This window comes from Eptatretus burgeri, chromosome 10 (genome assembly GCF_056783735.1).
Source record: "Eptatretus burgeri isolate ZD-2024b chromosome 10, Ebu_testis_v1, whole genome shotgun sequence".
Classification (NCBI taxonomy): domain Eukaryota; kingdom Metazoa; phylum Chordata; class Myxini; order Myxiniformes; family Myxinidae; genus Eptatretus; species Eptatretus burgeri.
The window spans coordinates 34825620-34853586 of NC_140970.1; the positions used below are offsets into that span (position 1 = coordinate 34825620).

Below are 27967 nucleotides of genomic sequence, written 5' to 3' on the forward strand. Positions count from 1 at the left end.
CGGGGGTTTTCACACCTTTCCCTCCTCTCAATCTCCCGTTCGGATCCTGGCCCTGGCGTATTCTTGGGTCTCCCCCACGGTCTCCCAAAGGAGTGTCCTGGGGTTCCCCTCAACCTTCCAATGGGCCCTTACCTTCCCGGGTACCCCTTTCCGATGTGCAAATAAACCTCCTTCTCCCCTGGTTCGTTTTGAAAGGGCAAGGACAGATCTCAGAGAGCAACGAGTATCCCCAGTGTGAGAAAGGAGGCAGCTTTCTTACCTTTTCCTTAAGCTGGCCGGCTCTTTCCTCCTTTGTCTCACCAGGGTTCTCGAGCTCCTCCTCGATCCGGCTTGCCCCCTCGCCGACTACGCCAATTGTTGAGATCCAGGTGAGGTCCACAGCAATTAAGGTCAAGCTTTGTTCATCACCGATCTTGGGAGAGAATGTTTATTTCACATCAGACATATGCATATGGAGACAACAGGCTTTGAACACAATAGTCCACCCAGCCTAATCCTCTGGTGAGCGGTCTTTCGGTACTGCCTTATATTCAATTTACTGCGACCTTTGAATGACTGCGTGTCAAAGAGGATTTATTACCATTCATTAATCTATTGCATTCTTCTGTCAGTACTGCTGATAAGAGAGCGCAGAGAGTGCAGAAACAACACCCTTGATTCCTTAAGGAATTTTAAAAGGTAGCCTCCTACATGTTTTTAGGCCTTAACAGTTCTGGGCAGTAGTCCAACAGATTCCAGGTAGCTCAGCTGCCCGATTAGCAAGGTCATTCGAACGGTCGACAAGGCCAGCTGTGTTGTAACAATGTCAAAACAAGTTTCTTGACAGTGCACAGATAAACTAATGGGAAGATTTATCCTTTCCCTCTTTCCAATTGAAACTAAAGAGTTTTAACCAAACACTAGTAGACATGTTGGGTTGCTGTTAGAGTACATACAATCCCCGACATATATATATATATATATATATATATATATATATATATATACATATATACATATATATATATATATATATATATATATATACATATATACATATACATATATATGTATATATATATATATATATATATATATATATATATATATATATATATATATATATATATATATATATATATATATATATTGTTGTGGTTACCAAATTCGCAAACCACCATTCAGGTCCCTTAGGTGAGATATCTCGGTAAGTATATGTGTAGTTAGGCCCAAACCCGTTGTCTAGTGGGAATACATGTCATTCATGCGTGCTGCGACTCTTCAGGATAGCCGTTTTTCTTTTACTATCTTTATTTTGGACCAACCGCCATTGTTACCACCGCCAACCGCGTCTCAACAGTCGTCACAACATCAACCACTCACCACAACGCCGCTACACCACAACAGCCACGACCTTTCCCGTCACACCTCGCAACCGTCGCATCGCCACCGTTCTTGCGCTGCTTGTGGGTACCGGTATTGGACTCGTGCAGGGCGCGCGCCGAACAGCGTGTACAAAACCACGGATTTTCCGCTCCAAAAACGGATCAAAAACGACACACGCCCACTTTTGTGCCGTCCAATCGGTGAGCGAGGGGCGATTTGGCCCCGCCTCCAGGGCGTTGGAGGGCGGTCGCTATATGCAAATTCATGGATCAAAATGCATTCACGCCCACTTTTTCTTGGGCCAATGGGGAGCGAGGTGAAAGGTCGAAGGCAGGGGGTCAAAGATGAGAGAGCGAAGCCACGGGGCTTATATAAGCGACCGCGTTCGTCAGTCAAAAGAATAAGGAGTTGGTCGTCGTCGGGTGCGTTGGAGTCGAGTGCAGTTGGGAAGTTCGCAGGAGGAAGAATTAAGAGTTGGTCGTCGTCGTCGTGTGCGTTGGAGTCGGAGTGAAGAGGACGGAGCTGTGGAGAGGCGGCGAAGGCAGACGAGGGGGTGCTCGCGTCGTGCCGGGAGCTGCACACCAGGGAGGCCGACGGCGCGACCTGGTCGAGGTGGAGACGCTTGTCGCGGGACTCGAGACAGAGTAAAAATCCTCCTTACCCCGAGCATCAGCAACCCCCTCCTGTTTCCCCCCCGCGCTGAGATAGTGCGACAGAGGGGGCCCCTTTCCCACCCCCTACCAGACACTGTCCGCGAGGCCCGCGGAGTTGAGGCACCATCGCCGCTCCGCGTCTCATCACCAGACGGGTAGGCCCGACCCGGTCTCGGCCTCAGGCCCGCTTCATCCTTGAGGGTGTTCTTTTTCTTGGTTTTGGGTATGTGTTGTCGGCGCCGTCTGTGAAGTAGAATTGTATAAGTGTTGCCGTGTGCTCGCGTAATCGGTATTAGATCTGCATTGTCGCATTTGCTTTTTGTCTTCCTCTTTTCTATGTGCTTTTGGTGGAATTGAATATGTGTGCTTTCCGTTCATCGCGAATAAATGTGCTTTGTGTTGAACTGTTTCCCGCTTCGCTTCGTCATTTCTTTCATTGAATCCTCATCTTGCTTCACGTAAAGGGTTGGTAGTGGGCTGAATACGCCCGATAATTAATCGAACCGTCGAGGTCGACGAATAACACCGCTCGGTTATCCCGATAGTACGGAACGGGTCGCTTAAGTGGCCCGTGTCCGAAGTCGACCTGCGGCGAGGTGCGATCGCCCGGTCTACCCTCCGTGTGGGTACTTAGGTAGGTCGAATTTGGCGAGCAACCCTATCCCACGCGGGGGCCGATTGGCTCGATCGCGGTGAGACCGAAAGGTCCACCCGTGACTGGTTCCCGGCGTTAGTCCGAGAGGGTCACGACTGGATTGTCCGTCCGGTGGGCGACGTGCCGCGATTCGAGTTACGTGGCCGTCAGCACGCCGGCGGGCGCGAATCCGTAACAATATATATATATATATATATATATATATATATATATATATATATATATATATATATATATATATATATATATATATATATATATATATATATATATGTACACACACACAGAGGTTAGTCAGTCTGAAATCTGGACAGGTGAGGTGTGTCCAGAGAGGTTAGTGCTTTGTAGTTTGGGACAAGTTCATCCATCATGGGTATGGATTAGTACTACGTATTTAATAAACCTGTTTGAATGTGGCACAAGCATTTTTGTGGCATAACTCGCGATTGGAAGGCATAAATGCCTGTCTGAGGGTGAGATTCACTATCTGAGGGTGAGATTAGCTATCCAAGGGTAAGATCTTAGATCTCAGGGTGTGATTCTCTATCTGAGGATGAGATTCACTGTCCAAGGGATTTGTCTTGCAGTTATAGCAGTAATCCACCATCACACCTTATCATGACGCCATCTATTTATCTAACTGCTGCATGAGCCATATTAAATATGTCCTTGTGAATGCCAAAACTTTACTATGGAACAAAATTCTTGGGAATTAGTGTATGGACTAATTACTATGGATTATCTGTGTGAGCATAGTTTTGGAAAACCATTGTAGTGTTGAAATGTCGGAGAGTTGAGAGAGCTGTTCCTTTCTTGCAGCCTTTTTTTTTAATGTCGTCTTACCAAATGAACCATTAGTTATTTTTGTGCTGATTTTATATTTGGTTTTGACATTTCAAATAGAACTTAACGTCTTTATTTAATTATCTAAATTTATTTTCCGATGATGGCATTTATATAATTGCAAATAAGACTAGTCTTAGGTTGGAAGAGTGTGTTGGGTGTTTTGGACAAAGTTCCGACAGAGAATAACAAAAGATCATTCACCGCAGGTCTATATATATATATATATATATATATATATATATATATATATATATATATATATATATATATATATATATATATATATATATATATATATATATATATATATATATATATATGTATATATATATATATATATATATATATATATATATATATATATATCCTGGTGTTGGCGCAGTGGTTCGGGCAGCGGCTTGGAATCCAAAAGGTCCTGAGTTCAAGCCCCGTTGGGCCACTGAATTAATACACCAGGGGGTTGACTCAGCCTGTCATCCTTCCGAGGTCGGCGAAATGAGCACCAGTGTACTGGGCCGGTGTATACCCCGGTTAAAATAGGTGTACCATATCCCTGTGTCGTAAGAGGCGACCAGGGTTGCGTCAGGAAGGGTAATCCGGCGTAAAACATGAGCCAAATCACTATGCGGATTATAAGGATGATCCGTTGTGGCGACCCCGAAAGGGAGCAGCCGAAAGAAGAAGAAGAAGATATATATATATATATATATATATATATATATATATATATATATATATATATATATATATATATATATATATATATATATATATATGAGCCTGGTGTTGGCGCAGTGGTTAGGGTAGCGGCTTGGGATCCAAAAGGTCCTGAGTTCAAGCCCCGTTGAGCCACTGAATTAATACACCAGGGGGTTGACTCAGCCTGTCATCCTTCTGAGGTCGGCAAAATGAGTACCAGTATACTGGGTCGGTGTATACCCAGGTTAAAATAGGTGTACCATATCCCTGTGTCGTAAGAGGCGACCAGGGTTGCGTCAGGAAGGGCATCCGGCGTAAAACATGTGCCAAATCACTATGCGGATCATACGGATGATCCGCTGTGGCGACCCCTAACGGAAGCAGCCGAAAGAAGAAGAAGATATATATATATATGTATGTATATATATATATATATATATATATATATATATATATATATATATATATATATATATATATATATATATATATATATATATATATATATATATATATATATATATACACTACTCAAACCCGTGCTCTGCGTGAAGTTTCGAAAATGAGGGTTCGTTAGGACGTCAATATATCCAATGTTCACAATGTGATTTATCGAATTTCTTTATATACAATGTTTCTTGTTACATTTTTTGTGTCAAATGCACCTTCTGGGGTAGTCAGCATGTGCAGAAGAGGGTTTTACATTGCAGACGCTGTTTTCTCGGAGTGGCATTACACCTCTCAGTGGTGACGGTCTGTTGACGACAGACGTAATGACGTCAGCGAATGACCGATGATGTCATGACGTCATTACGCCTCTCAGCGGTGACGTCACACGTCGCCATGCAAACACATGTAAAAATTAGAAAATTGCCAAAAATTCCCAAACCTGTCCATCTGGCGCAATCTCACATAGCCCATGCTGTTCATTAGACCACAGAGCACCCGCATGCCAAAAGTGGCAACAATCCGTCTGGCAGTTCCGGAGGAGAAACGTCAATTACGCGCAGACGTTAACAGAAATAATATATAGGATGTTAGACAATCCCATCTGCTTGCATTAAGCACCAAATTACAATCGCAATAGTCCGGTAGTTTTGAAAATTTCAAGTCCTGTCTCCATTGGTAGCTTGGCTATCATCTCTGCTCCTTTTTCCATTTCCATAAGACCACCTTTTTATTAATTAATTAATTTTCTATACATGATCTAGGCTTGTGGAAGAGCTGGGACACAGAACAGAACAGGACCCACCATAGCAAAGGTAACAGCAGGTAAAAGGGGAAACGTCAATAGCAGGGCGGAGGGAGAACCTAGATGGAGATGGACAAACTAGGGATGCAGGTAACAAAACGGGTATGGGAGAATGTAAGGGGTGGACAAGATGGATACATAAGAAAAATTTTGGGAGGGGTGGGGTGGTTTAACGGGTGTGGAGAAAAAAATAATGGCTTTGAATGGGGTATGACCTGAGATGGTGGTGAACAGCTGTCTTGAAGACCTGGAGGGAAGAATGAGATCGAAGAGAGTGTGGAAAGTGGTTCCATAGGTGGGAAAAGTGAGCAATAAATGAGTCGAGGTAAGCAGTGATTCTGGATTGAGGCAGTTTTACTTGGAGGGGGTTTCTGGTGGACTACATGCATCCTGCAGATACTTGGAGGTGGGGGAGGGTGGTGGGGGGTGGGGGGAGACAGAGCACAATGAGCAGAGGGTGCAAGACCAGAAATGAGGTGGAAGCGGACAGAGAGACCACGGACCTGATGACAATGGCGAAGTGTTAGGCTCATAGTCTCAGCTTCATCGCAATAGATTCCAATGATCTTGAAAGCCATGGTTTCCATGGCATCAAGCTGAGCATGATGTGAGGCAGGGGAGCCGGCCCAGAGGGTAGAGCAATACTCCATCAAGCTGCGGATGAAAACCTTGGAAGTGAATTGGAGACTCAAGTGTGCCAAGGAAGGACTTTGCATGATGGAGGATGCCCAGTCAGCATCTGGCTTTGGAGGCAATTTTGAAATGTGGCTTGCCCAAGAGAGAGCATGGCTAAGAATGAGTCCCAAGAGTTTGAGTGACTGAACCGATTAGAGATGGTTGTTGATAAAGTAGATGGGAGGGTTTGTGGGAAGGTCCTTTCTGCAAGAGAGAGAGACAGAGACAGAGAGACAGAGAGACAGACAGACAATAGGTATGGGATTTCTCAAAATTGAAGGACATGTTCCAAGTGTTTGATGAGTTTGTGATTTTGCCAAGGTCTGAGGAGAGAGAAGAGGCTGTTGCCTGTCTGTCAGAAGGATGAGGGATGTCAAGGCAGATACCAGGGTGATGTCATCAGCAAAGAGATGAAGAGGATTTTCCAGAGAGTCAGTGAGATTATTGATGAAGATTAGAAATAGGATTGGACTGAGAACACTGCCTTGGGATACTCCAGCCTTGACAGGGAGAGGAGATGAAAGGGCTCCGTTGAGAGCCACACTTTGTCTCTGAGAGTGGAGGAAGTCAATAATCCAAGACTGGAGTTAGCCTTGGATTCTATAGACCAACAGTTTTGGGAGCAGGGCAGGGTGCCAGACTGTATCAAAAGCTCGAGATACTGTATGTGTGGAGAGATGGCCCTGATCTCATGATTGATATTGAGGGCCAATGGAACCTTTGATGAAATCACAAACTTTCGCAATGCATTTCCTTTCAACATTCGATTTGTGTGTTGGAAATTCGTGGGCTTAATTAGACTTTCCATAAGTATCATGAAAGCATATTCAGGGAGTAATTTTTTGGGCATTTTATTGCACGTTTGTTGGGAATACTTTTAAAATATTTTTAGAGTTTGCCTGATTTCCATAAGACGAGTCAATACTTATTTGCCAATTGTGACTACCACTGTGATCATAGTGTGGAATCTTCGGTGCTCCTGTGACCCGGAGAACTATACTTGTGGGAATCTTTCTCCTGGTAGGTCCAACCATGTCAGGCAGGTCAAAGGGTATGAGTAAACACATGTACATATCGAAGACCGTTTGAGGTTCTTCAGCTTCTTAGCAGCTCTTCTAATGGAGGGTACCATGAATTTTTGAAACCACACTAATAGGACCGGTGACCACTAGTGTGGTCTAGTGTAACCACTAGTGTAACCATTGTGTCATCAATAGCAGTAAACTTCCAAAAAAGTTTTTTTTTTTAACTTTAAAACCTTTATCTAATTTCAATAGAATTGTATAATTTAACATTGTGGAACATAAATCACCTTTTTATTACTTCCAAAAACTTCCAGTTCAGCAGTACTGTATTTGGAAAAATATTACGCAAATTCACGCCATCTTGACCAATCAAATTTTCCGCTTGCTTTCTCAGCGTTGGTGGAATATCGACATTCAGACAAAATCGCAGCAAGTAGGAAATATAAATAGTGCTCAGAAATGCAAAGTAAGGGTTTAAAAGACCCTTCCCATGTTTTCTTAAGACTACGTGGGGTAAGGTGTTCGAAGAACTCGAGTTTTTGTCTGAGTGCACACCACGTGAATAGGAATCAAGTGGTTTGGTGCAAGATCTAATTTCCTAACCCAGGGTAAATTAATCTGTGTCATGATCTACCAAAGATGCAAGATCAGGAAGCATCACTTTTATGTTTACTGGAAGGAATCAAGATGGGAGGATCATTCATGAGTCACTGTTTCAAATTGGTTCAGCGAAAATTGTCATTTATTAGCAATTAATGAATTAGTCATATATTTAAATATTTATTTGTTGAGGAAAACATGTCCCCCTAATCAAACTTTCTACTTTTTAGTTGGGAGGGTTTTACCTGTATGATACAGAATTATCAGGAATTCCGTGTATGTTTTGAAATGCAAATAAGGAACGACTGTAGTAGAGTGAGAAAAGTGGTGATCCATTTGTTACATTTGCAAAATTACCTGATTTTTTTTTGTTTCCCAACCACTTTCTCTCCCATCCATGGATGAGTGGTGTTGAGTTTCTACAATTTCCTGTTAATACAAGCAAGCAGCAGCAGTGGATAACAAACCACACACACACACACACACACACACACACACACACACACACACACACACACACACACACACACACACACACACACACACACACACACACACACACACACACACATACTCCTTTTAACAACACATGCAAAAATCTGGGATAATCTCTCTCTTATGGTCCTGGAACCAAACAAACAATATATTTATAACAGCTGTCACAGCTTCCCCCCAAACATGATTAACAGTAAATATCATCATTTTTAATGTTCATTTTAAATTTACTCTGGTCATTCACAAGACCCTGATATGTCCTTCACATCGCTATTAAGAAGCACCCAAACCAGACACCGTGTCTCCCTCGGGGAAGTCTGCCTGGTACATCTTGCTCTGACATAAATAATGGCTGGCACAAGCTTTGTGTATTTTGAGGTCACGAAGATGTCCTTTGTTAGAGAGTTGGAAGCCACTGCTTTGTTTGTAGTGACACACAGCATCGTCTTTCGAATTGCAGACGTCCATTAAAGTAATCACCAAGCATGCCATATTCACAGGAGGTACTACCACAATGTTCAAAGTCCATTCACTCAGGACCGGATTTACTTGCTTGTGGGCCCTAGGCCAAACCTTATCAGTGCCCCCCCCCAAATTATATATATATATATATATATATATATATATATATATATATATATATATATATATATATATATATATATATATCGTAATATTGTAATGTAAAAATTTTTTTTACAACATAATGTAACACATCAATAATTTTTAATCAAATTAGTTCCATATCAAGTACATAAAAGTAAATCAAGTTCCATATCATGTACAATGTACATCTTACACATAGGAATAATGGAAAAATACAATGAAACTGAAGCATATAAATTACAATGAAATACAATGCAGACAATGAAATACAATGCATACAATGCATAATAAAAAGCATACAATGAAACCGATCAGAGAACCCACAAGTCCGCGGTGGGCCCCCAGTTACTGGGGGGCCCTAGGCCAATGGCCTATGTTGCTTATTGGAAAATCTGGCCCTGCATTCACTGGTAGCGATCTGTTGGGGATGTTGGTAGAACGTGCCCATCTACGATCCTTCAGGCCTTGCACCAGCCCACGTCATCGAGATTTTGCAGTACGGAAAGTTGCAAGACCTCAGTCCTTTGGGCGAACTGAGAAAGTTCTCCAACCCTTTTGCTGCGCAGAGGCACATCCCTTTCTCTCAGTTAGAGGCATATCCATTTTTTCTCAGGTCGAGGCATATCCCTGTGGTAACAATTCTTATCTGGCACACACGAAATACAGAAACATACCCTTATCAATATTGCTGTTAAGGGGTTATGCGCATGCACTCCACCGAACATTTTGGTGTGGATTACGTCATTTTGAAAGTCCTGTATTGGCAGGTGCTTTGAAGTGTCAACATGATGTAATGCTTGAAGATCTTTTGAAAATAATCTATTACAAGTAGCGGCACATTCAAAGTACACTGCTCCCATGCCAAATAAATAAATAACAATCCTCCAGCAAACGATATCGCCGGGGCACCTTCGGCGCCTGCAAATGCCGCCTTGCAGCACATGGAGTCAGAGTTGAGAGGGAGCGGTGTACAATAATTGATTGATTAATTGATTAATTTCAGAATTAAAATAATTAAATTATAATAGTAAAATAATTAATTTCTTAATCAATTGTTGAATAGCATACCTAATAAACCACCACTGTTTCATCCAAATCTGTAACTTTTTGAAAATTAAGTAATTAATCAAAAAATGAATAATTAATCGTTCATTGATCAAAAAATCAAAAATACCCTTCATAGCCAAATCACTTGGTCATTGTCATGTCCAAATATCATCTTCCGAGCTCAAAATATCCCTGAGATATTGCCAGGATGAGAAATAAAATAATAAGTGATTAATAAATCAACAATAATTAAGTAATTAATGGATTAATTGATTTAAAAAAAAACGTTTTTGCCAAAGCACATCCTCACGTTCGTCCCTAAATTTCAGCTTCCTCGATTAAAGGATGGCTGAGATATCACCTGGATAAACAAACAAACAAACAAACAAGCAGTCATAGACTGGTACTTACGAAATCGTCAACTTGACCTCTGACCTTGTTTAATAAAAGCTGTCTCTTGAGAAGGTAGCGACGCAAACCAGAAGTTTCTACAATGATTCTGTACCAAACCTCTCATAAAACATCCGATTTTTACCAGAATTTCGACAACTGAGTGTTAAGCTTACTTCACTGTTACCAAAATTGAAGACAGGATTGAAATTGACTTTAAAACGAGCGCGTAATGCCATGTGTTACAATCCCCCTCATTAGCATAATCTTCAGTTAAGCCTCAGATACGACACCCGACATAAATCTCATAAAACATCCGATTTTTACCAGAATTTCGACAACCGAGTATGAAGCATACTTAGCCATTTCCAAAAGTGAAAACAGAATTGAAATTGACTTTAAAACGAGCGCGTAATGCCGTGTGTTACAATCCCCCTCATTAGCATAATCTTCAGTTCAGCCTCAGACACGACACCCGATATAAATCTCATAAAACATCCGAATTTTACCAGAATTTTGACAACCAAGTGTTAAGCATTCTTAACCGTTACCAAAAGTGAAAACAGAATTGCGATCCGAGTTAAAACGAACTCGTAACGTCGACCGAAGCAAAAATCTCCATTTCTCTACGCAATTATTTAATATTATTTTATCAAAGTCACAAAACCGTAATATTCGGCCATCCACCAACAATCTTTACATAATCCGATGGCTTAGCGAGTCAGGCATGCAACGATAACCTTTATTGCAATAAAAAATGACTTTTAAACACCATCTTTATCGAAAACACCGTCAGCGCGCACACGCAAAACCTTTACATGACTCAACAATGCGTCTGCTCGAGCGCGCTGCACCACGTGACAAGCCATGATGCGGCGAGTGAAATATTTTTTATACAATCTTAAAACGTCTCCAAAACATCCGATTTTTACCAGAATTTCGACAACCAAGTTTTAAGCGTCCGAAGCGATCGCAAAAACCAAAGACAAAATTAAAATCGAAGTTAAAACGAACTCGTAACATCGACCGAAGCAAAAATACTCCATTTCTCCACATTAATTTATGGAATTATGTTTGACCTCAATGTGACCTTGACCTTTGACCGATTTTGACCAAAATGTAATCAGCACTAGCCATCACCCTCCTGAATCACGTGGTGTAATTTGACATTGGTAGCTCCTTCTGTTCTCGAGTTATTATTTTTTGGATGTTTGACCTCACTGTGACCTTGACCTTTGACCGAATTTGACGAAAATCTAATCAGCGCTAGCCATCGCCCTCCTGAATCACGTGGTGTAATTTGACATTGGTAGCTTCTTTCGTTCTCGAGTTATCGTGCCTACAAACACACAAACACACAAACAGAGTCCGGAAGTGATCAATATACTTACAAAATCTAAAGATTCCGTTAGTAACAAAGAAACACAGAAGAAAGAAAACGGAGAAAAACTGAGTACTCCCTTCAGTGCCTGGCGATGACATCATGCATTGACTATATATGGAATTTGGAAGGAGCAGTGTACAAAAATACTCTTGGAAAAGTAATGCCATGGAATTCATTGCTATTCATTGTGCTTAATTATGTGCAACCTGTTTCAATGCAGGGAGGTGCATGCTGTTTAAAGGCAAAATAAACTTAGTGTATTTCAAATATAAACATGGGGGAAATACCCCTGGGCGCTCACTTTGTCAGGGCTGGATAATATAACCAGGGAACCACTGGTATGCATGGATGACCCACAAAATATGTAATGGATGAGAAAGCAAATACCTATGGATTTTTTTCCATGCCATGAGCAAACTTTAGTACATCTTGGGTGATAAAGGTTGTGGTCAAGTTTCATCGAAATTGTGTGTGTGGTTTCAGAGAAGAAAGCAAATACACATTTTGGGGGGCAACCCCCATGTAGAATACCTTAGACCCCAATTTTTTAATGTCGTGAACAAACTTTAGTACGTCAAGGGTGATGAAGACAGTGGTCAAGTTTCTTCGGAATTGTGTGTGTAGTTTCGGAGAAAAAAGCAAATTCATATTTTGGGGGGCCACCTACACTCTTCGGGGTATTTTGGGGGGCCACTTCGACCCCGATTTTTCTTATGTCATGAACAAACATTGGTACATCACGGGTGATGAAGGTTGTGATGAAGTTTCATCATAATTGTGTGTGTAGTTTTTGAGAAGAAAGAAAATACCTCTTCTGGGGGGCAACCCCCCATGTAGATCCCTGTCCCCCAACCCGTAGACAACCTAAGACCCAGATTTTCTTTTTTATTGGTGTGAACAATCTTTGGTACATCATGGGTGATGAAGGTTGTGCTCAAGTTTCATCGAAATTGTGTGTGTAGTTTTGGAGAAAAAAGGCAAATTCATATTTTGGGGGGCAACCCCCACCTACACTCCCTTCGACCCCGATTTTTCTAATGTCATGAACAAACTTTGGTACTTCACAGGTGATGAAGGTTGTAGTGAAGTTTCATCGGAATTGTGGGTGTAGTTTCTGAGAAGAAAGGAAATACCTCTGTTGGCGGGCAACGCCCCCCCCCCCCCATGTAGACCTCTTTAGACCATGATTATTTTTATTTTTAATGCCATGAACCTTCTTTGGTACATCTCGGGTGATGGAGGTTGTCATCAAGTTTCATCGGGATTGTATGTGTAGTTTCTGAGAGGAAAGCAAATATCTATTTGGGTTGCACCCCCCCCCCCCCGCCTCCACCGTAAACTTCCTTTCCTCAATTTTTTTTAATGGCTGGAACAAACTTTAGTACATCATGGGTGATGAAGATTGCGGTCATGTTTCGTCAAAATTGTTCGTGTAGTTTTGGAGAAGAAAGCAAATACATATTTGGGGGGGGGACCCCTCTGACAACCCATTAGACCCCGATTTTTATAATGTCATGAACAAACTTTAGTACATCACAGGTGATGAATGTTGTGGTGAAGTTTCATCAGAATTGTGTGTGTAGTTTTTGCGAAGAAAGCAAATACCTCTTTTTGGGATCAACTACCCCCCCACCCCCCAGTAAACCCCCTATAACCTCAAATTACTTTGGTACATCATGGGTGATGATGACTGTGGTCAATTTTCATCAGAATTGTGTGTCATTTCTGAGAAGAAAGCACATATCTCTTTGGCGGGTGCGCCCCCTCTTGTAAACTCTCTCCGTAGGTGCCCTCAGACCCAGATTTTTTTAATGTCGTAATCAAACTTTGGTACATCATGGGTGATGAATGTTGTCATTAAGTTTCATCAGAATTGTGTGTGTAGTTTTTGCGAAGAAAGCAATTACCTCTTTTTGGGGGGTGCGCCCCCCCTTGTAAACTCCCTCCGTAGATGCCCTCAGACCAAGATTTTTTTTAATGTCGTAATCAAACTTTGGTACATCATGGGTGATGAATGTTGTCCTTAAGTTTCATTAGAATTGCATGTGTAGTTTCTGAGAACAAAGCACATACCTATTTTGGGGGGGAACCCCCATAGGCCTCCTGGAGGGCCCGATTTTCTCTCTTTTTTAATGCCATGAACAAACTTTGGTGCTAACAGGTGATGAATGTTCTGGTAAAGTTTCATCGAAGTCGTATGTGTGGTTTCAGAGAAGAACTTGAAAGTATTTGTGGATGGACCGACGAGTGCCATCCTTTAAGCCCCCCGGAACTACGTTCCAGGTGAGATAAAAATGGAGTATTTATCTGATCATTGTTCAATTTTTTCACATCACATCTGAAAGAAAATGTGCCATTAAAGGGGGAACCCAAACTCAATATTTTTCTTCTTCTGAAAACCACCGAGAATCATTAATTACGGTCTAATTTGAAGGGAAAATTTTTTACAAATATTTTTCCCAATATTACAAAGTGTCGAAAAAACATCTGGAATCCATATTTATCCGATCGGCAGATTTTCATGGAGAAACAGTGCAGGTCGAGTTCGCATTCCGATCCTGATTCCACCTTCAATGGCGACTGATGTTTCTCAGTATGTTGAAACTGATCAGTGAGATTTTGAAGAAACGATTGTACACAAAATTAGTAATAGAAACACTTTCGGGGAATTGTGCAGCCATATCATTCCAAGCCTTGTGCGAGCGATTGAGAGGAAGAAGGCGGAAGTGTTCGTGAAGACGAAAACGCTGGTCACATGATCATTTCAGCTTGGTCGGGTTTGATTTTCCATTCAATTGACAATTTATAAGGGAGGGATTTTGTATTAATTGAGAAATCAGTTTATATATTACTCGAGCAGAAATACCTGTCATCTCTCGACAGCGCGGGCAGTCGGCACCGCTCAGCACACTCGGACATCACGGACAAAATGGGTGACGAATGCTTTGCCCCACCATCATAGGCTCAGCAGGTGTTTTGTACGTTACGGGATCGTCCCTTTTCATACTTTTCCCGGACACCATTTGTGTCCATGCCGTGTCCCACCATCATGTCTGTGAGGTGTCGATGTTCCTCCCCAGTGGATGAGGACTGCGGAGGGGGTGTGTGATGGTGGTTGGTATTGTGGAGTGACGGTTTATGGGGGGGCGGGTGGGGGGGGAGGGAACCCTGAAAGTTTTAGCATCCGAGGTCAAATCCTATCGGAGGAGTAGATGATATGTACATACATGCTTTCTCTCCACTATAAATAGACAATGGTTCATTTGATTTGTGGAAATTTGTGTTGATAATGGATAATGATTTTCAGGTGCTCTTGTGGTACTGCCAGGCAATGGCAACAGGTGTTTGATTCACCACTCAAATTGCCTGTGTACATGTGCTGGTAGCTGGGTAGAGATGGTGTTGCAGTTTCAAGCAACGGCTGTTTCTTTTGCTTAATCATGGGGATGACATCCTCTCTCAATCGTGGCGGATATCCACAAGATCTATAGCCATCTTTATAAAATGTCTCAAGCACAAAAAGAGAACATTTTGTCAGCCCGATCCATACGCGGTTATTTCGGACAAACCTCGTCCAATTTCTGGTGGAATCAGGGCGTATCGGCCATTGGTGTAGCATGAAACGATCTCGGTTTGTATTACTATTACTCGGAGAGAGCACCAAGGATGCATCGACGCGGCATATTTGTGGAAAATCGAAAATTATTTGCGGGTTGAGTTAAATCATACCACGATGTAACCTGTAGACAGTAGGAATATGGCGATCTACTCCCGGGTGTAATGTCACGGCTAATCTGGAGAAGAAAAAGATTTCGACTTTTAATCACGTATTTACCTTCTTGATAATTCGGAAATCGGAAAAAGACATAATATGTATTTTATACCTGGTGTTGGCTTAATGGTTAGTGTGGTGGGCTTGGGATCCTTGGGTCCTGAGTTCAAATCCTTCTCAGCTGTTGAATTAATATCAGGTGGGTTTAACTCAGCCTGTCATCCTTCCAAAGTCGGCAAAATGAGTGCCAGCATGCTGGTATACTGTGTCGGAGTGGCAACCCATCCAGGATTGTGCCCAATAGCTAAGAAGACTGCTTGGGCAGCAGCACCAACACTCTGCACAGAGTATGGTCCCGATGGATGGATGGATATTTATTTTTTAGGGCATCAAAGGATAGATTAGCATCAAGGTGGTCTGAGTATTTAGATTCCCCTTTCAGTAGTAAGTGAAACTTTACCAGTGATATACAGTATTTTGAGACAGGTATAGCAATTGCCATTGTGGCTTTCTGATTGGCTGACATGAAAATCCCATGTGCCTCACTGGCTAATCTGTCTTATTTGCCTGGTCTGACACCGATCCTCAATTCTTGGTTGACTTAAATTCTGTCGGGCAACTTGGAATGCCACTAAAATGTTGCCTCTAAAAGCAGCACTAAAAAAAAAAAATCAAAAAAGTACATTTCAAATATCGTTTACTTGAAGCCATGACATAATCTATATATGTAATGTATTCCAGCCAATGACAATTTTCGCTTCATCACAAATTGTCTATTATGAAGTCACAAAAAGTGCCATGATCATGTTACACGTGGCTATGATCTGAATTTTCCTGGCAAGAGAATAGTTCATGTGTTTACAATTGTAATGGAGCCAAAAAGTCTCTTTTTAAGATTTAAACAGATTTCTTACTTTCAAAAAATGGGTTTGGGATTCCTCGCATCCCGCACTGCACTCACTGCCTGTTTGTCTCTTATTAGCCCCGAACGAGGTGTCGGCTGAGCTGGATGATTATATTTTGGGTTCTGTTTGCCTGTGCGTCCATCCGGAGCCTCCACTGGAAAATGACTGGAGCCATTTATTTCATATTCGGTGCATGTATGCAATAATATCTGGGCACAAGACATGTCAAATGATTTTGGGATTGGAACCAATTTGGAACTTTGGGAATTAAAAAAAATTACCGTGGAGTGCAAGCTTTAACGGAACATGCTTTTGGGGACTATTTCTTATTTACATACGCCTTACCATCCCCCACTACCAACACAATGCTGAATTGGTTATTTGTTTTTATACTCTTTGCCATCTCCACACACACACACACACACACACACACACACACACACACACACACACACACACACACACACACACATACACACACACACACACACATACACACACACACACACACACACACACACACACACACACACACACACACACACACACACACACACACACACACACACACAAACACACCTTGGTGAATATGTTTTATTCATTATTATTCACTTTACCATCACCACTACCGACTTACCACCTTGAATGATTTATTTATTTATACACCTTTTACCATTCCACAACCTAAATACCAGGTTAAATTATTTATTTGTTTATACACTTTACCATCTGAATGACCAACACACAACTTCAAGATATTTATTCATTTATTTATTTGTTTATTTATATGCACTTTTGCATTTCAACTTCCTACACACAACTTTGAATGAACCAGACTTGGTGGTGTAATGGTTAGAGCATTTGCTCTGAGTCTGGAAAGTCAGTGGTTGAAACCCTGACTGAGTTGTACCAAAAATTGGTATGTGCTGTTTCCTTACTTGATGCTCAGCATTTAAGAGGATAGAACATGAAGAAAACAATACTGGGAAGGCAATGGCAAACTACCCAGTGTAACCCTTGCCAAGAAACTGCTTCGGCAGCATTAACACTAAATAGATTATGGTACGGGTTAAAAAAATAATTTATATCCACTTTACCATCTCCACTACCTACATATCTATCTATCTATTTATATATATATATATATATATATATATATATATATATATATATATATATATATATATATATATATTCTACACGGCACATTTTAAGGTGCAGTGTGGGGTTGTGTATTCAATGATGACTTGTATTCGTATTTTGTCTGAAGTCTACGCCCTGTGTTCAGCAGGAAAAGTGGAATGTTTTTTAGATACAGGCCAAATGATCTTTTCCTATCATTTAAAAATATTTATTGACGGTTATCTAGTGGCTGTAAATAATTCTGCAAGAGGTAAAGGTTATATTGTTTGCATTGTTGGTGTTGCTGTCGAAGGAAGCAGAATTGGGCTGACGTTCTCAAGTCTGCACAGCATTTGCCCCAGATGGTCAATTGCAGGCCTAATTTCAAACAGAGAAACATAAGGAATATGTATCATGTTTGCAAGGCCCCCCTGCTGCGAGTAGTTTCATTGAAGCTATTGGGTGAGTCTGTCTGATATTAGAGCCTCAAAACCTCAGTCTGTCTGCAAGACAGGCAGTCTTGTCGATGGACTGAGGTTTTGGTATGAATGCCATTGTGCATTAACAAGTCTGTTTGCATCACAAAAAGTAAACAATGTGGGCAGTGTGGTTTAAATGTTACCAAAGTCACATAAATAAGAGTTCAATTGAAGGGATAAACCATGATGTCGAATTTTCCAGAATTATGCTCACTCACATGGTGGTGTTATGGATGAGTCTGCGATACCCAAGCTTTGATACTTGTAAATTGAGAAAGGTAGAATGTGGTTGCATGTCCTTTTGGTATTTAACAGAATTTTCAGGAAACTCCTGATCAGCTTCAAGTGTTTTTTTTTTTTAAGTTAAATAAGTGTTTTTCCACAAACACGAAGTGGTTTCACACACAAGATGTGGTTGAAACGCTGCAGCACTTTTGCAATGTGTAAAACTATTTTCAGGTGATCTACTGATTAATATGATTGTCATTGCCATTATTTCAGCACGAACTGCTTGCAAAGTCTGTGATCCAGTTTTAAGTAGGATTAAATAACCCGGAGAAACCGGATCCTGCATGGAGAATCGTAGACGAAAACAAAACACATTCTAGCAGTCTGGAGAGAAAATAAAGTGAAGAAAGAAAGCTAGCACAGCGTATGGCGGTCTGCACAATGCTTCTGTGTTTTTCAGAGAGAGAGAGAGAGAGAGAGAGAGAGAGAGAGAGAGAGAGAGAGAGAGAGAGAGAGAGAGAGAGAGAGAGAGAGAGAGAGAGAGAGAGAGAGAGAGAGAGAGAGAGAGAGAACAACACCGAAGAAGTGCGAAAATGTGTCGGTTGGAAAAGGCAACAAGCTCTTAATGGCGAATGTTTTTCAAGCATAGATCCTTCGTTCTTTTTGCTTGCGTTTTAGCTCAGGTAGGAGTATGGAAAAGTCTTGTGTCTATACTAGCAGTTGAACGTCAGTGTGGGAAAATGAGCATAAGGAGGTGTAAGAACAATTTCATAAATTATATCTTTCACGCCCTTGAATGCAAGAACAGGAGGTTTGAAGTCTTACGCTGTTGACGATGCTCGTCATAGTCACTGGCAATGACAATTAAATGCTGGTTTTGTAAAACAGTTATCATTGCTTATTTCCTGATATAGTCTTTCATTATTGAGGGAAAGCTTGTGAGGTCGAGCAGAGGTCCTCAAACTGTGGTCCACTATTGGTCAGCGAGCTCCATTCAGATGATCCGCAGAAAGATTATGGAACAATCGAGAATATTTGCACTTGACCCTGCATTTGTTCTATTGGGTTTTTTTTCTGACGATTGAGATCAAGGCCTCGTGTCCAACTTCTTCTTCATGCAGAAGTGCAATGGTTGTCAAGAGGCAAAGTAGGCCTACTTACTCATTTGTTTGAGCCACGTCCAGAAGTACAGCTATTTCTAACAGACCATCCATTCCAATTCACAAGTTGTTTTGAAGATCCATTCTGGCTCTTGTGGTTGGCTTACCTCTCCGATATATTCACACACCTAAATTAATTCAACAATAGGCTGCAGGGAGTTTTTGAGACGACTGTATATTGGATGTGCGAGACAAAATCAATGCAATGATGAAGAAACTTGACTCGTTTGCTCGTCACATAAAAAAGGATGACTTCAGCATGTTCCCAACATTGGTAGGTTTTCTATCTGAAAATGAACTGGTTCTTGACCCAAATTTTTTTTTAAAAAAGAAGACATTGAAGAACATCTTGTTGTTCTTAAGAAACAATTTGAAGATTATTTTTCCAATAGCAGCCAAACTAAATAATTGGATACGCAATCCTTCCGCGATTGAAATCGATGAGCTGCCCTCTGGTTTCTCCAAAAAGACACAAGAGTGCTTGTCGGAGCTTTCTTGCGACGAAACATTGACGAGCATGACAAGGAAAGGAGACTCGGTTTGATGGGAAGGGAAAGGATTACACTTTGCAGTTGTAGCTGTGGAATGAGAGCCAGAAGGCAAACAGGTTGCATTTTCAGATTTGCAAGGAGACGCTGCTTCATTTCCTGCTCCCCCTCCTTAATTTTGAAACGGTTGATTTGTGAGGATAATCGATGAACATGATTTGTTGTGAAATCGAGTTCACGTGTTTGAGAGAAGAACATAGGAGAAAAGAAAGTGATGAAAAATGGGGAATTCCTCGGAATACCCATGGAAGTATGTTTTGGGGGCAAGGAATGAAGCAGGAGACATCTTTGTGGGAAAATTTCCATTGGGCTTTACCGTCCGCCAACCATGTGTGCTTTACAGCCTTTGAAGCCACAACAAGCAGACTTGGTTAATGTTGGAGATTACTTTACTCATTAGAGCTGAACTTTGCTCAACTTTGGTTGGTTGGGAGATATCTGATCAATCGTCATCTGGAAGCTTTTTCACGGCATTCGAGATGTATTCAAACCAATTTTGCTCCTGCGTTGATTACGATGGCAGATTTCCGGTGTTTTTCATCCCCACACCTGCTCAACCACCGGACCCCCTCCCATCCGCCCCTCCGTCATGTGAAGCACGCTGCTGTTTTGTCGGCTCGTACTTGGTTCACACTGCTGCAAATAAAGTCAACCCCTGACATTGTCGACATTTACCAGATGGCCTGGTGTATTCGAAACCGCATTGACCAACCATGCTTGCTTCTAGGAGAGCCTCCCTGATCCAATACTAAGATTCCATTCCTGCCACGGCAACTTTGGTGCGATGACATAATTTCTTCCGCTTTGGCAGCTCACACTCGTACCCCACCATGGCCTCTTTCATGAATGCCAGATGATTATGATTTGTGATCTACAAGTTGAGCAGTATTCTGGATGCACATATGCTGCTTTGTAAAGGATTATGCTTGGCCATGAGATTGCAGATGGGAAAGCTAGTTCAATGATCTTCCTGTGATGTCACCACAAGTGAGGACAGTTTTAGTCTGATTGTACTTTAAAACAATTGAGGTATAGTCTGACACAAGAAAGCAGAATTTTAACCTCCCTACCTCACTGGTAGAATGGCCTCGAGCTAGAAGTACATACTCACCTGTAAGTTGTCTAGCTTTGGTTTGAATCTCGACCCAGCTATAAACGGTCATCCTGGTGTTTCAAAGGCAGGGTGATTCATTAATGTGTCTGTCATCCCTCGGATGGATTTTATACTGGGTGTCCCGTCTGCGGGCATTAGATGGCGGAAGTTAAAGAACCCACAGTGTCCTTCGCGAAGAGTAGGCGAGCTATCACCAGCACCCTGCACAAGTACCAAATTCCTGCCCTAATCAGCAGAGGGTATTGCATCAGAGGCACAGCCGTGCCCTCAGCCAATGATGCTACCCCCACAAGGTTGTGTTGCAAACAAATGATGAACAAGAAGACCTCCCACCTCTTCCCCATGTATCTGATATGTTCTCTCTTTCTCCTTTCCAATATTACTCCCAGCCCCTGCAATCATAATTTTCCTTTTCTCCTTCTTCCTTCCCAACCGTCATAGTTTCCTTTTCTCCCTTAATCATTACATTTTCTGGCTGCAAGTGCTTACTATTTCCTGCCTCCAACTCACAAGCATATGGCTTAACTTGGAGGCAAGCACGCTGTCATTAAACTTACCTGCTATTCCCTTATTATATCCCATTGCCTTGAAGTTTAAGATCGACCATCTCATTCTACCTTCCCATTTGTGTTTTATTCCAATGCAGCTCGACAAACTCAAACGGGCTGCAGCGGCAGCGCACACTTTCTTTGTCGCCAATCCTGAGCACTCTGAGATGGCGCAGAACCTCGAGTACTACCGGAGTATTTACGAAGTGCCAGAGGAGAATTTTGTTGACCTTGAGGCCCAACCACACCTGGTACATGTACACGGTTGACACTTTTTTTTTACAAAGTTATTTTATTTTTCATTTTTGTTATTGTCCTGACTTTTGGCTTGATTTTTTGGGGTTTTTTTTTAAATCAATTTTCATTGACCATTTTCATGTTAAACAAAGATTAAATGTATAGTTCAGGCCATGCTGAATTTGGAACAGAGATTAATATGGTTGGTTGGTTAGTCAGCCTGGGAAAATAGTTATAGTTCAAGTTTTTTTTTTTTCCAGTGTGCAATATCATTTGACTGATCATAAATAAACTCCATCCTTCCTTTGGCCCTTCTTGCGATACCATTCCTATAATAATTACAACCTCATGCTACCAACTTCCCTGTTTTATAATCCACCTTTATGTGAACCACGTCTTTCTTAAACAAGCCTAAACTCCACAGGCTCCTTGCGTGTTTGTTGCTGCTTCAGTTTTTCCCATATCAAAAGTTTCCATTTTAAATTAATGATATCCAGGGTGTCCCATTATTGTTGGTGAAAAGAGGATCATTTTATAGTAACGCTTTTTGTTCCGCCGCTGACGAAGTCGCCGGAGGCATTACATGTTTTGGTTGTCTGAACTTCCATACATCCAAATTTTATGTTTTTCGCTGAAACCGCTTACCCGATTGACATAAAATTTTCACCATAGGTGCGACTTCTCATGTACAAGGATTACAAGGAATTTATGCGCAGGAGGAGGCCATTCGGCCCATAATGCCTGTGCCACACTAATACCAGATTTAACAAATCATCAATACCCCTTCCCTTCGTGTGCAGCCTTTTGGCTGCGACACGTATTCATTTCGCTGACCTTGGAAGGATGACAGGCTGAGTCAACCCCCTGGTGTTAATTCAGCAGCCAACAGGGCTTGAACTCAGGACCCTCGGATCTCAAACCACCACCCTAACCTCGAAGCCAACACCAAGTTGTGAATGTGTTAATGATGTGATGTTGTGTGTGTTAATGACAATGATGATGTCGTAGGTCATGTGGCGTGGCAGCCATGTTGGAAAAAAGTAAAAACTTTGGATGTCTGTATCTCCGAAACTGCTCCATGGAAAAAATTGAAACTCGATACATTCTCAATTCAGATTCTACAACCGGTCCAGAAGGCATCAGCCCACGTGTCCTAAAAACCTGCTCCTCTGCTCTTGCTCACCCTCTCTCTGTTCTATTCACCCTCTCATTTGCTCAAGGTCATCTGCTAGCTGCTTGGAAATCAGCAAACATTAGTGTCCTGTATAAAAAGGTGCAAAAGCAGATCCCTGCCCCTCCAGACCAATCAGTCTGCTCCCAATCATCAGCAAGGCTAAGGAATCCATTATCGCTTCAGACATTAAATCTTTCCTCTTCTCCAATGGCTTGGTTTCCGATCATCAATTTGGTTTCAGACCAGGTCACTCTACCCTGGATATGCTTCTCCGGCTCTCCCAACAATGGATGGAGGTCCTCAATGCCGGACTTGAAATGAGAGCCATATTCTTGAACATATTGCTTGCTTTTGACACAGTCTGGCATCCTGCCCTGCTCACCAAACTCTCTTCCTATAGAATCCAAGGCCATATCCACTCATGGCTCTCAGACTTCCTCTCCTGTCACAGTCAACATGTGGCCCTAAATGGAGTTCTTTCATCCCCTCTTCCTGCTCAAGCCAGAGTTCCTCAAGGTAGCGTTCTGGGCCCTGTTCTTTTTCTGGTTTTCATCAATGATCTCTCAGACTCTCTGGAAAATCCTCTTTATCTTTTTGCTGATTACTCCACCCTCTGCCATACCAACTGTCATCCCTCAGACCTGCAAGCAACAGCTTCTTCACTCTCTACAGATCTGGGTAAAATCACAAACTGGTCCAACACGTGGAACATGTCTTTCAATCCTGACAAATCTCACCCTCTCACTTTGTCTCTCCGAAAGGGCCGTTTGGAACCCCCCCCCCTCCCATCTACTTTCTCGACAATCCTCTAGAAGAAGTCCTTTCTTTCAAGCTTCTGGTTCTCACTATCTGCCATGATCTTTCCTGGGAAAGCCACATTTTCAACCTGGCCTCCAAAGCCAGTCGCCGACTGGGAATCCTCTGTCGTTCAAAGTCCTTCCTTAGCCCACCTGAGCTCCTGACCACATACAAAGCTTTAGTTCACAGCCTGATGGAGTACTGCTCTCCCCTCTGGGCTGGTGCTCCTGCCTCTCACCTTTCTTGGCTTCACGCTGTGGAAACCAAGGCATTTCGGATCATTGGTAAATCCCGTGATGAGGCTGAGTCTTTGGGCCTCTCACTCATTCACCGCAGGTTGGTCAGTGGACTTTCTGTCTTCTACCATCTCCTCTCCGGTCTCGCCCCCCCCTGCACTGTCTGTGATTTGGCCCACCATATTTCCACAGGGCGCTCAAGGCCTGCCAACAACCCCCTTCTGGTAAAACGACCAAAATCATGAATCACTGCTCACCTTCACTCTTTCATTCTTCTTTTTTCCCGCCTTTGGAATAAATTCCCTCACCCAAACCCACTTCGTTCAAATTCCCTGCTTTCCTTCCTGAAAGTCCCTGTGATGTCCATCTTGTATACCCCGTGTTCCCCGTCCCATCCCTCTCCCTTCCACAGATCTCCAAATGTCTCTGTTCCCCACTGTTTTGTCCTTCCCACTCCCGCCCCTATTGTCTCATGCCCCCCTTGCTGTGCGTTGTGTGTTAGCTCTCATACACGCCTCGACAAGGTATACAAAAAGAAAGAAAGAAAGAAAAAATTACTCCACATGGCAAACGAGTGTGGTTGTTTTTTTAATGATGTCATAGCTGGCTTCGTTATGAGGTCATAATTGCACCCGTCAAATGATTTATCTGATCAGTATGGAAATTTTGAGGGTCATCTTGAAATTGAATTGGGGGGTGGGGCATTCATAACGGCATCGGTCACGTGGTTCGGCAACCATATTGTTTTTAACAAAAATCTTAGAGAATGTTCTTCTCTGAAACAACTTGACAGGTTGAGGAAACAACAAAACAACTTAACGAAACAACTTGACCCATGGAAGCCCCGTCCAATCAAGGCGGACAGTGACGTGGGTCTCGCCAAGGCCCCTCCCCGCTGAGAGACATCGATAAATTGCGACGCGATCCTCAGCGAGGGGTTGGGTGTTCGTGATTCGATGTTTGTGGTTCGTGGTTCGTGGTTGGTTCGGTGAGGTCCAAAAAGAGATGATGCCATTCCTCAAGGGGCTGTCACACCTTGACGTTTTAGCCAGCATATGGCAAGGTATCAAAATATATGTAAAACGCTGGCGTTTGCTGAACTGTTGATGTTTTTTTAAAGTGTTGGGCGTAAAATAACGTGTTGGACGTATGCATAACGTATTAGTAACGTACACAGAACGTTTCAATCACATACTGGGCGTAGTGGCGTGTGCCTGTAATCCGGCTACTCGGAGGCTTGGGTTGGAGGATCGCTTGAGGACGGGAGCTCTGCACTGGGCTGCGCTATGAGAGGGTGTAGGGCAGCCCGGAATCATGGCGAAACCCAATCCTTATCCCTGTGTCATCAGAGGCGATCAGGGTTGCATCAGGAAGGGTATCCGGCGTAAAACCTATGCCAAATCAGTATGCGGATCATAACGGATGATCCGCTGTGGCGACCCATAACGGGAGCAGCCGAAAGACAAACAACAACAACGGAACGTTTCAATCACATATAGATAACTTATACCAACGAATGCTGAGCGTGTTGTCGGCGTTCACAACCTATGCCCAACGATAGTCTAAGTTATGCATAGCGCGGCAGCGTATCGCCAACGACCACGTGGCGTAGGCTATTCATAGGCTGCGGCTCGACGATTCAAATCATAACCACACGAGATATTGAAGTGTGAAGCCGCTGTCACACCTTGACGTTTTAGCCAGCATATGCCGACGTATAAAAAATTTGCCGAACCAAGCTGGCACACGTCGAATAAGTTATGGGTAAGTTTTGTACACGTTAAGAGCACGCTGGCATACGTCGTAGTACGCTGGCAGACATCGTAGTATGCTGGCATACGTCGTCATATGCCAAGTACGTCGAGACATTTTCAGCATGTTGAAAATTTCTCGACGTACTCGGCGTATGACACACTTTCCGCATATGCTGGCATAAGTTGTAGGCACGTTACGCGATCGTTGACACACGTTGACACACATTACTTGTACGTTACTCATAAGTCGAAACACATCGATGTATTGGTTAGCTTCAGTGTTCCAGACTCCCTGGTTTTTTTTTTTCTTCGGCGTGACGGTGATGTTGACACTTAGATTTCTAGTGCGGTTATGATTTAAATCGTTGAGTGGCAGCCTATTAATTATATTATATCATTACCGCACTATAAATCGAAGTGTCAACATCACCGTCACGGCGAAGAAAAAAAACCAGGGAGTCTGGAACACTGACGCTAACCAATACATCGATGTGTTTCGACTTATGAGTAACGTACAAGTAACGTGTGTCAACGTGTGTCAACGATCGCGTAACGTGCCTACAACTTATGGCCAAGCGTATGCGGAACGTGTGAGTCATACGCTAGCATACATCGAAAAATTTCAAGCATGGAAAAGTTGTCTAACACCTCGGCGTACTACGAAGTATGCCAGCATACAAAGACGTATGCCAGCGTACTACGAAAAAAGCCAGCGTACTACGACGTATGCCAGCGTGCTCTTAATGTATACAAACTTATCCATAACGTATTCGATGTGTGCCAGCGTTTTAGCCAAATTTTGTATATGTCAGGCACACGCTGGCTAAATCGTCAAGGTGTGACAGGGCCTTCAGCGAGGGGTTCATTTGTTGGTTCTGATTTTCTGGCGTTCGTGGAGTCTTCCTGGATCTCGTCCACGACCCTGATCTCCGCCCGGGGACTCCGACTGCTCCACTCGGGTTCCTCCACGGGCACGAGCCCCGCACGTGACACTGTGGGCCGAGCCGCACGACCATTATCTGGTACCGCACCATGGAGCACCCCCTACCCCCAACGTGCAGGTACCAAAGCGAACTGCGACCCCCAGCTCGTCTCTCTCTATCTCTCTGGCTGCAGGGGACTTTCAATAAATCGTCTGAGTGTGCATCTGAGTGTGTAGGCCCGTCTTGTAGTCGGAACTGTGTAAGTGTTTATTCCACCATTGTAAATTCTTGCTTGTATATCCACGATAAGTCTTGCCCTGTGTCTTTCTTTACTGTAAAGAAATTATTATTGGAAATGTTCCCAGTTCGTTTCCGTCCTCTCTTGCATTGGTCCAGCATGGTTCGGATCTGAGTTTAGGCGGGTTTTTATACCCGGTAATCGGTTCATCGTAGCCGGTACGTTCTTGGCAGGCCCGCCCGACTGCATCCGAGCCGGAAAGGTAGTTGGCAGCGGGTAGTCGGTAGAGTGATCTGGTTCAGGCAAGATGTGCCGAGGGCGTGGAATCCCGGCAGTTGGAATCGCGCAGTTAATTAGGTAAATTGGTTCTGGACAAAAAGACCCTATGCTACGCAGTTTAGATATTGGCGTCCATGGTCGGTTCAGCGACCCGCTGGCTCAGGGAGTTATCCGGAGCAACGGCCTACAATTCCGGATAGTCCGGTGGGGATCGATGTAACCTCCCCCACCTAGTGGTCGTTCTCGCCACCGGATCTCAGGCCCGCAACAATATATATATATATATATATATATATATATATATATATATATATATATATATATATATATATATATATATATATATATATATATATATATATATATATCGAACGCGTCGAGCCGCGAGTACAAATGGATGCCTTTACGGGAGAGGAAATCGGATCAGGGGAGGTTCACGCCCCCTTTTCCTCCGTCCAATGGGCGAGCGTCGGGCGGTGTGGCCCCGCCCCCAAGCGCGATGCATGTGGATTCCTTTTCGGAGGAAATTCGGATCAAGAGAGGCTCACGCCCCCTTTTTGCCCGACCAATGGCTGAACATCGGGTGGCGTGGCCCCGCCTCCAAGCGCGTTTTGATCCGTGAATTTACATACACGCTCCTCCCCCATTCTATAAAGACGCGAGCGCAAGGCGACTCACGGCTGGCTGGTCGAGTGAAGACGGAGGTCGTCGTCGAGGTTGTTGTTGTTGGGTCGTGATCGAAGTCGTGTGTTTGCGGGGA

The 27967-nt window shown here is 42.9% G+C and overlaps 1 protein-coding gene across 2 annotated transcripts in view; it reads left to right on the forward strand.

The window, feature by feature from the left end:
- The window catches only part of LOC147018303 (prolyl 3-hydroxylase 1-like), a 144876-nt gene that overhangs the window by 42361 nt on the left and 74548 nt on the right, over positions 1-27967 (forward strand). The window contains exons 2-3 of one of the 2 annotated variants that reach the window (XM_085897842.1): positions 13904-13975; positions 21667-21819. In XM_085897842.1, the coding sequence (XP_085753968.1) occupies positions 13928-13975; positions 21667-21819 (201 nt within the window). In that variant the 5' untranslated portion in view covers positions 13904-13927. The remainder of the gene's footprint in view (positions 1-13903; positions 13976-21666; positions 21820-27967) is intronic. The other variant, XM_085897840.1, reaches the window with a different exon arrangement.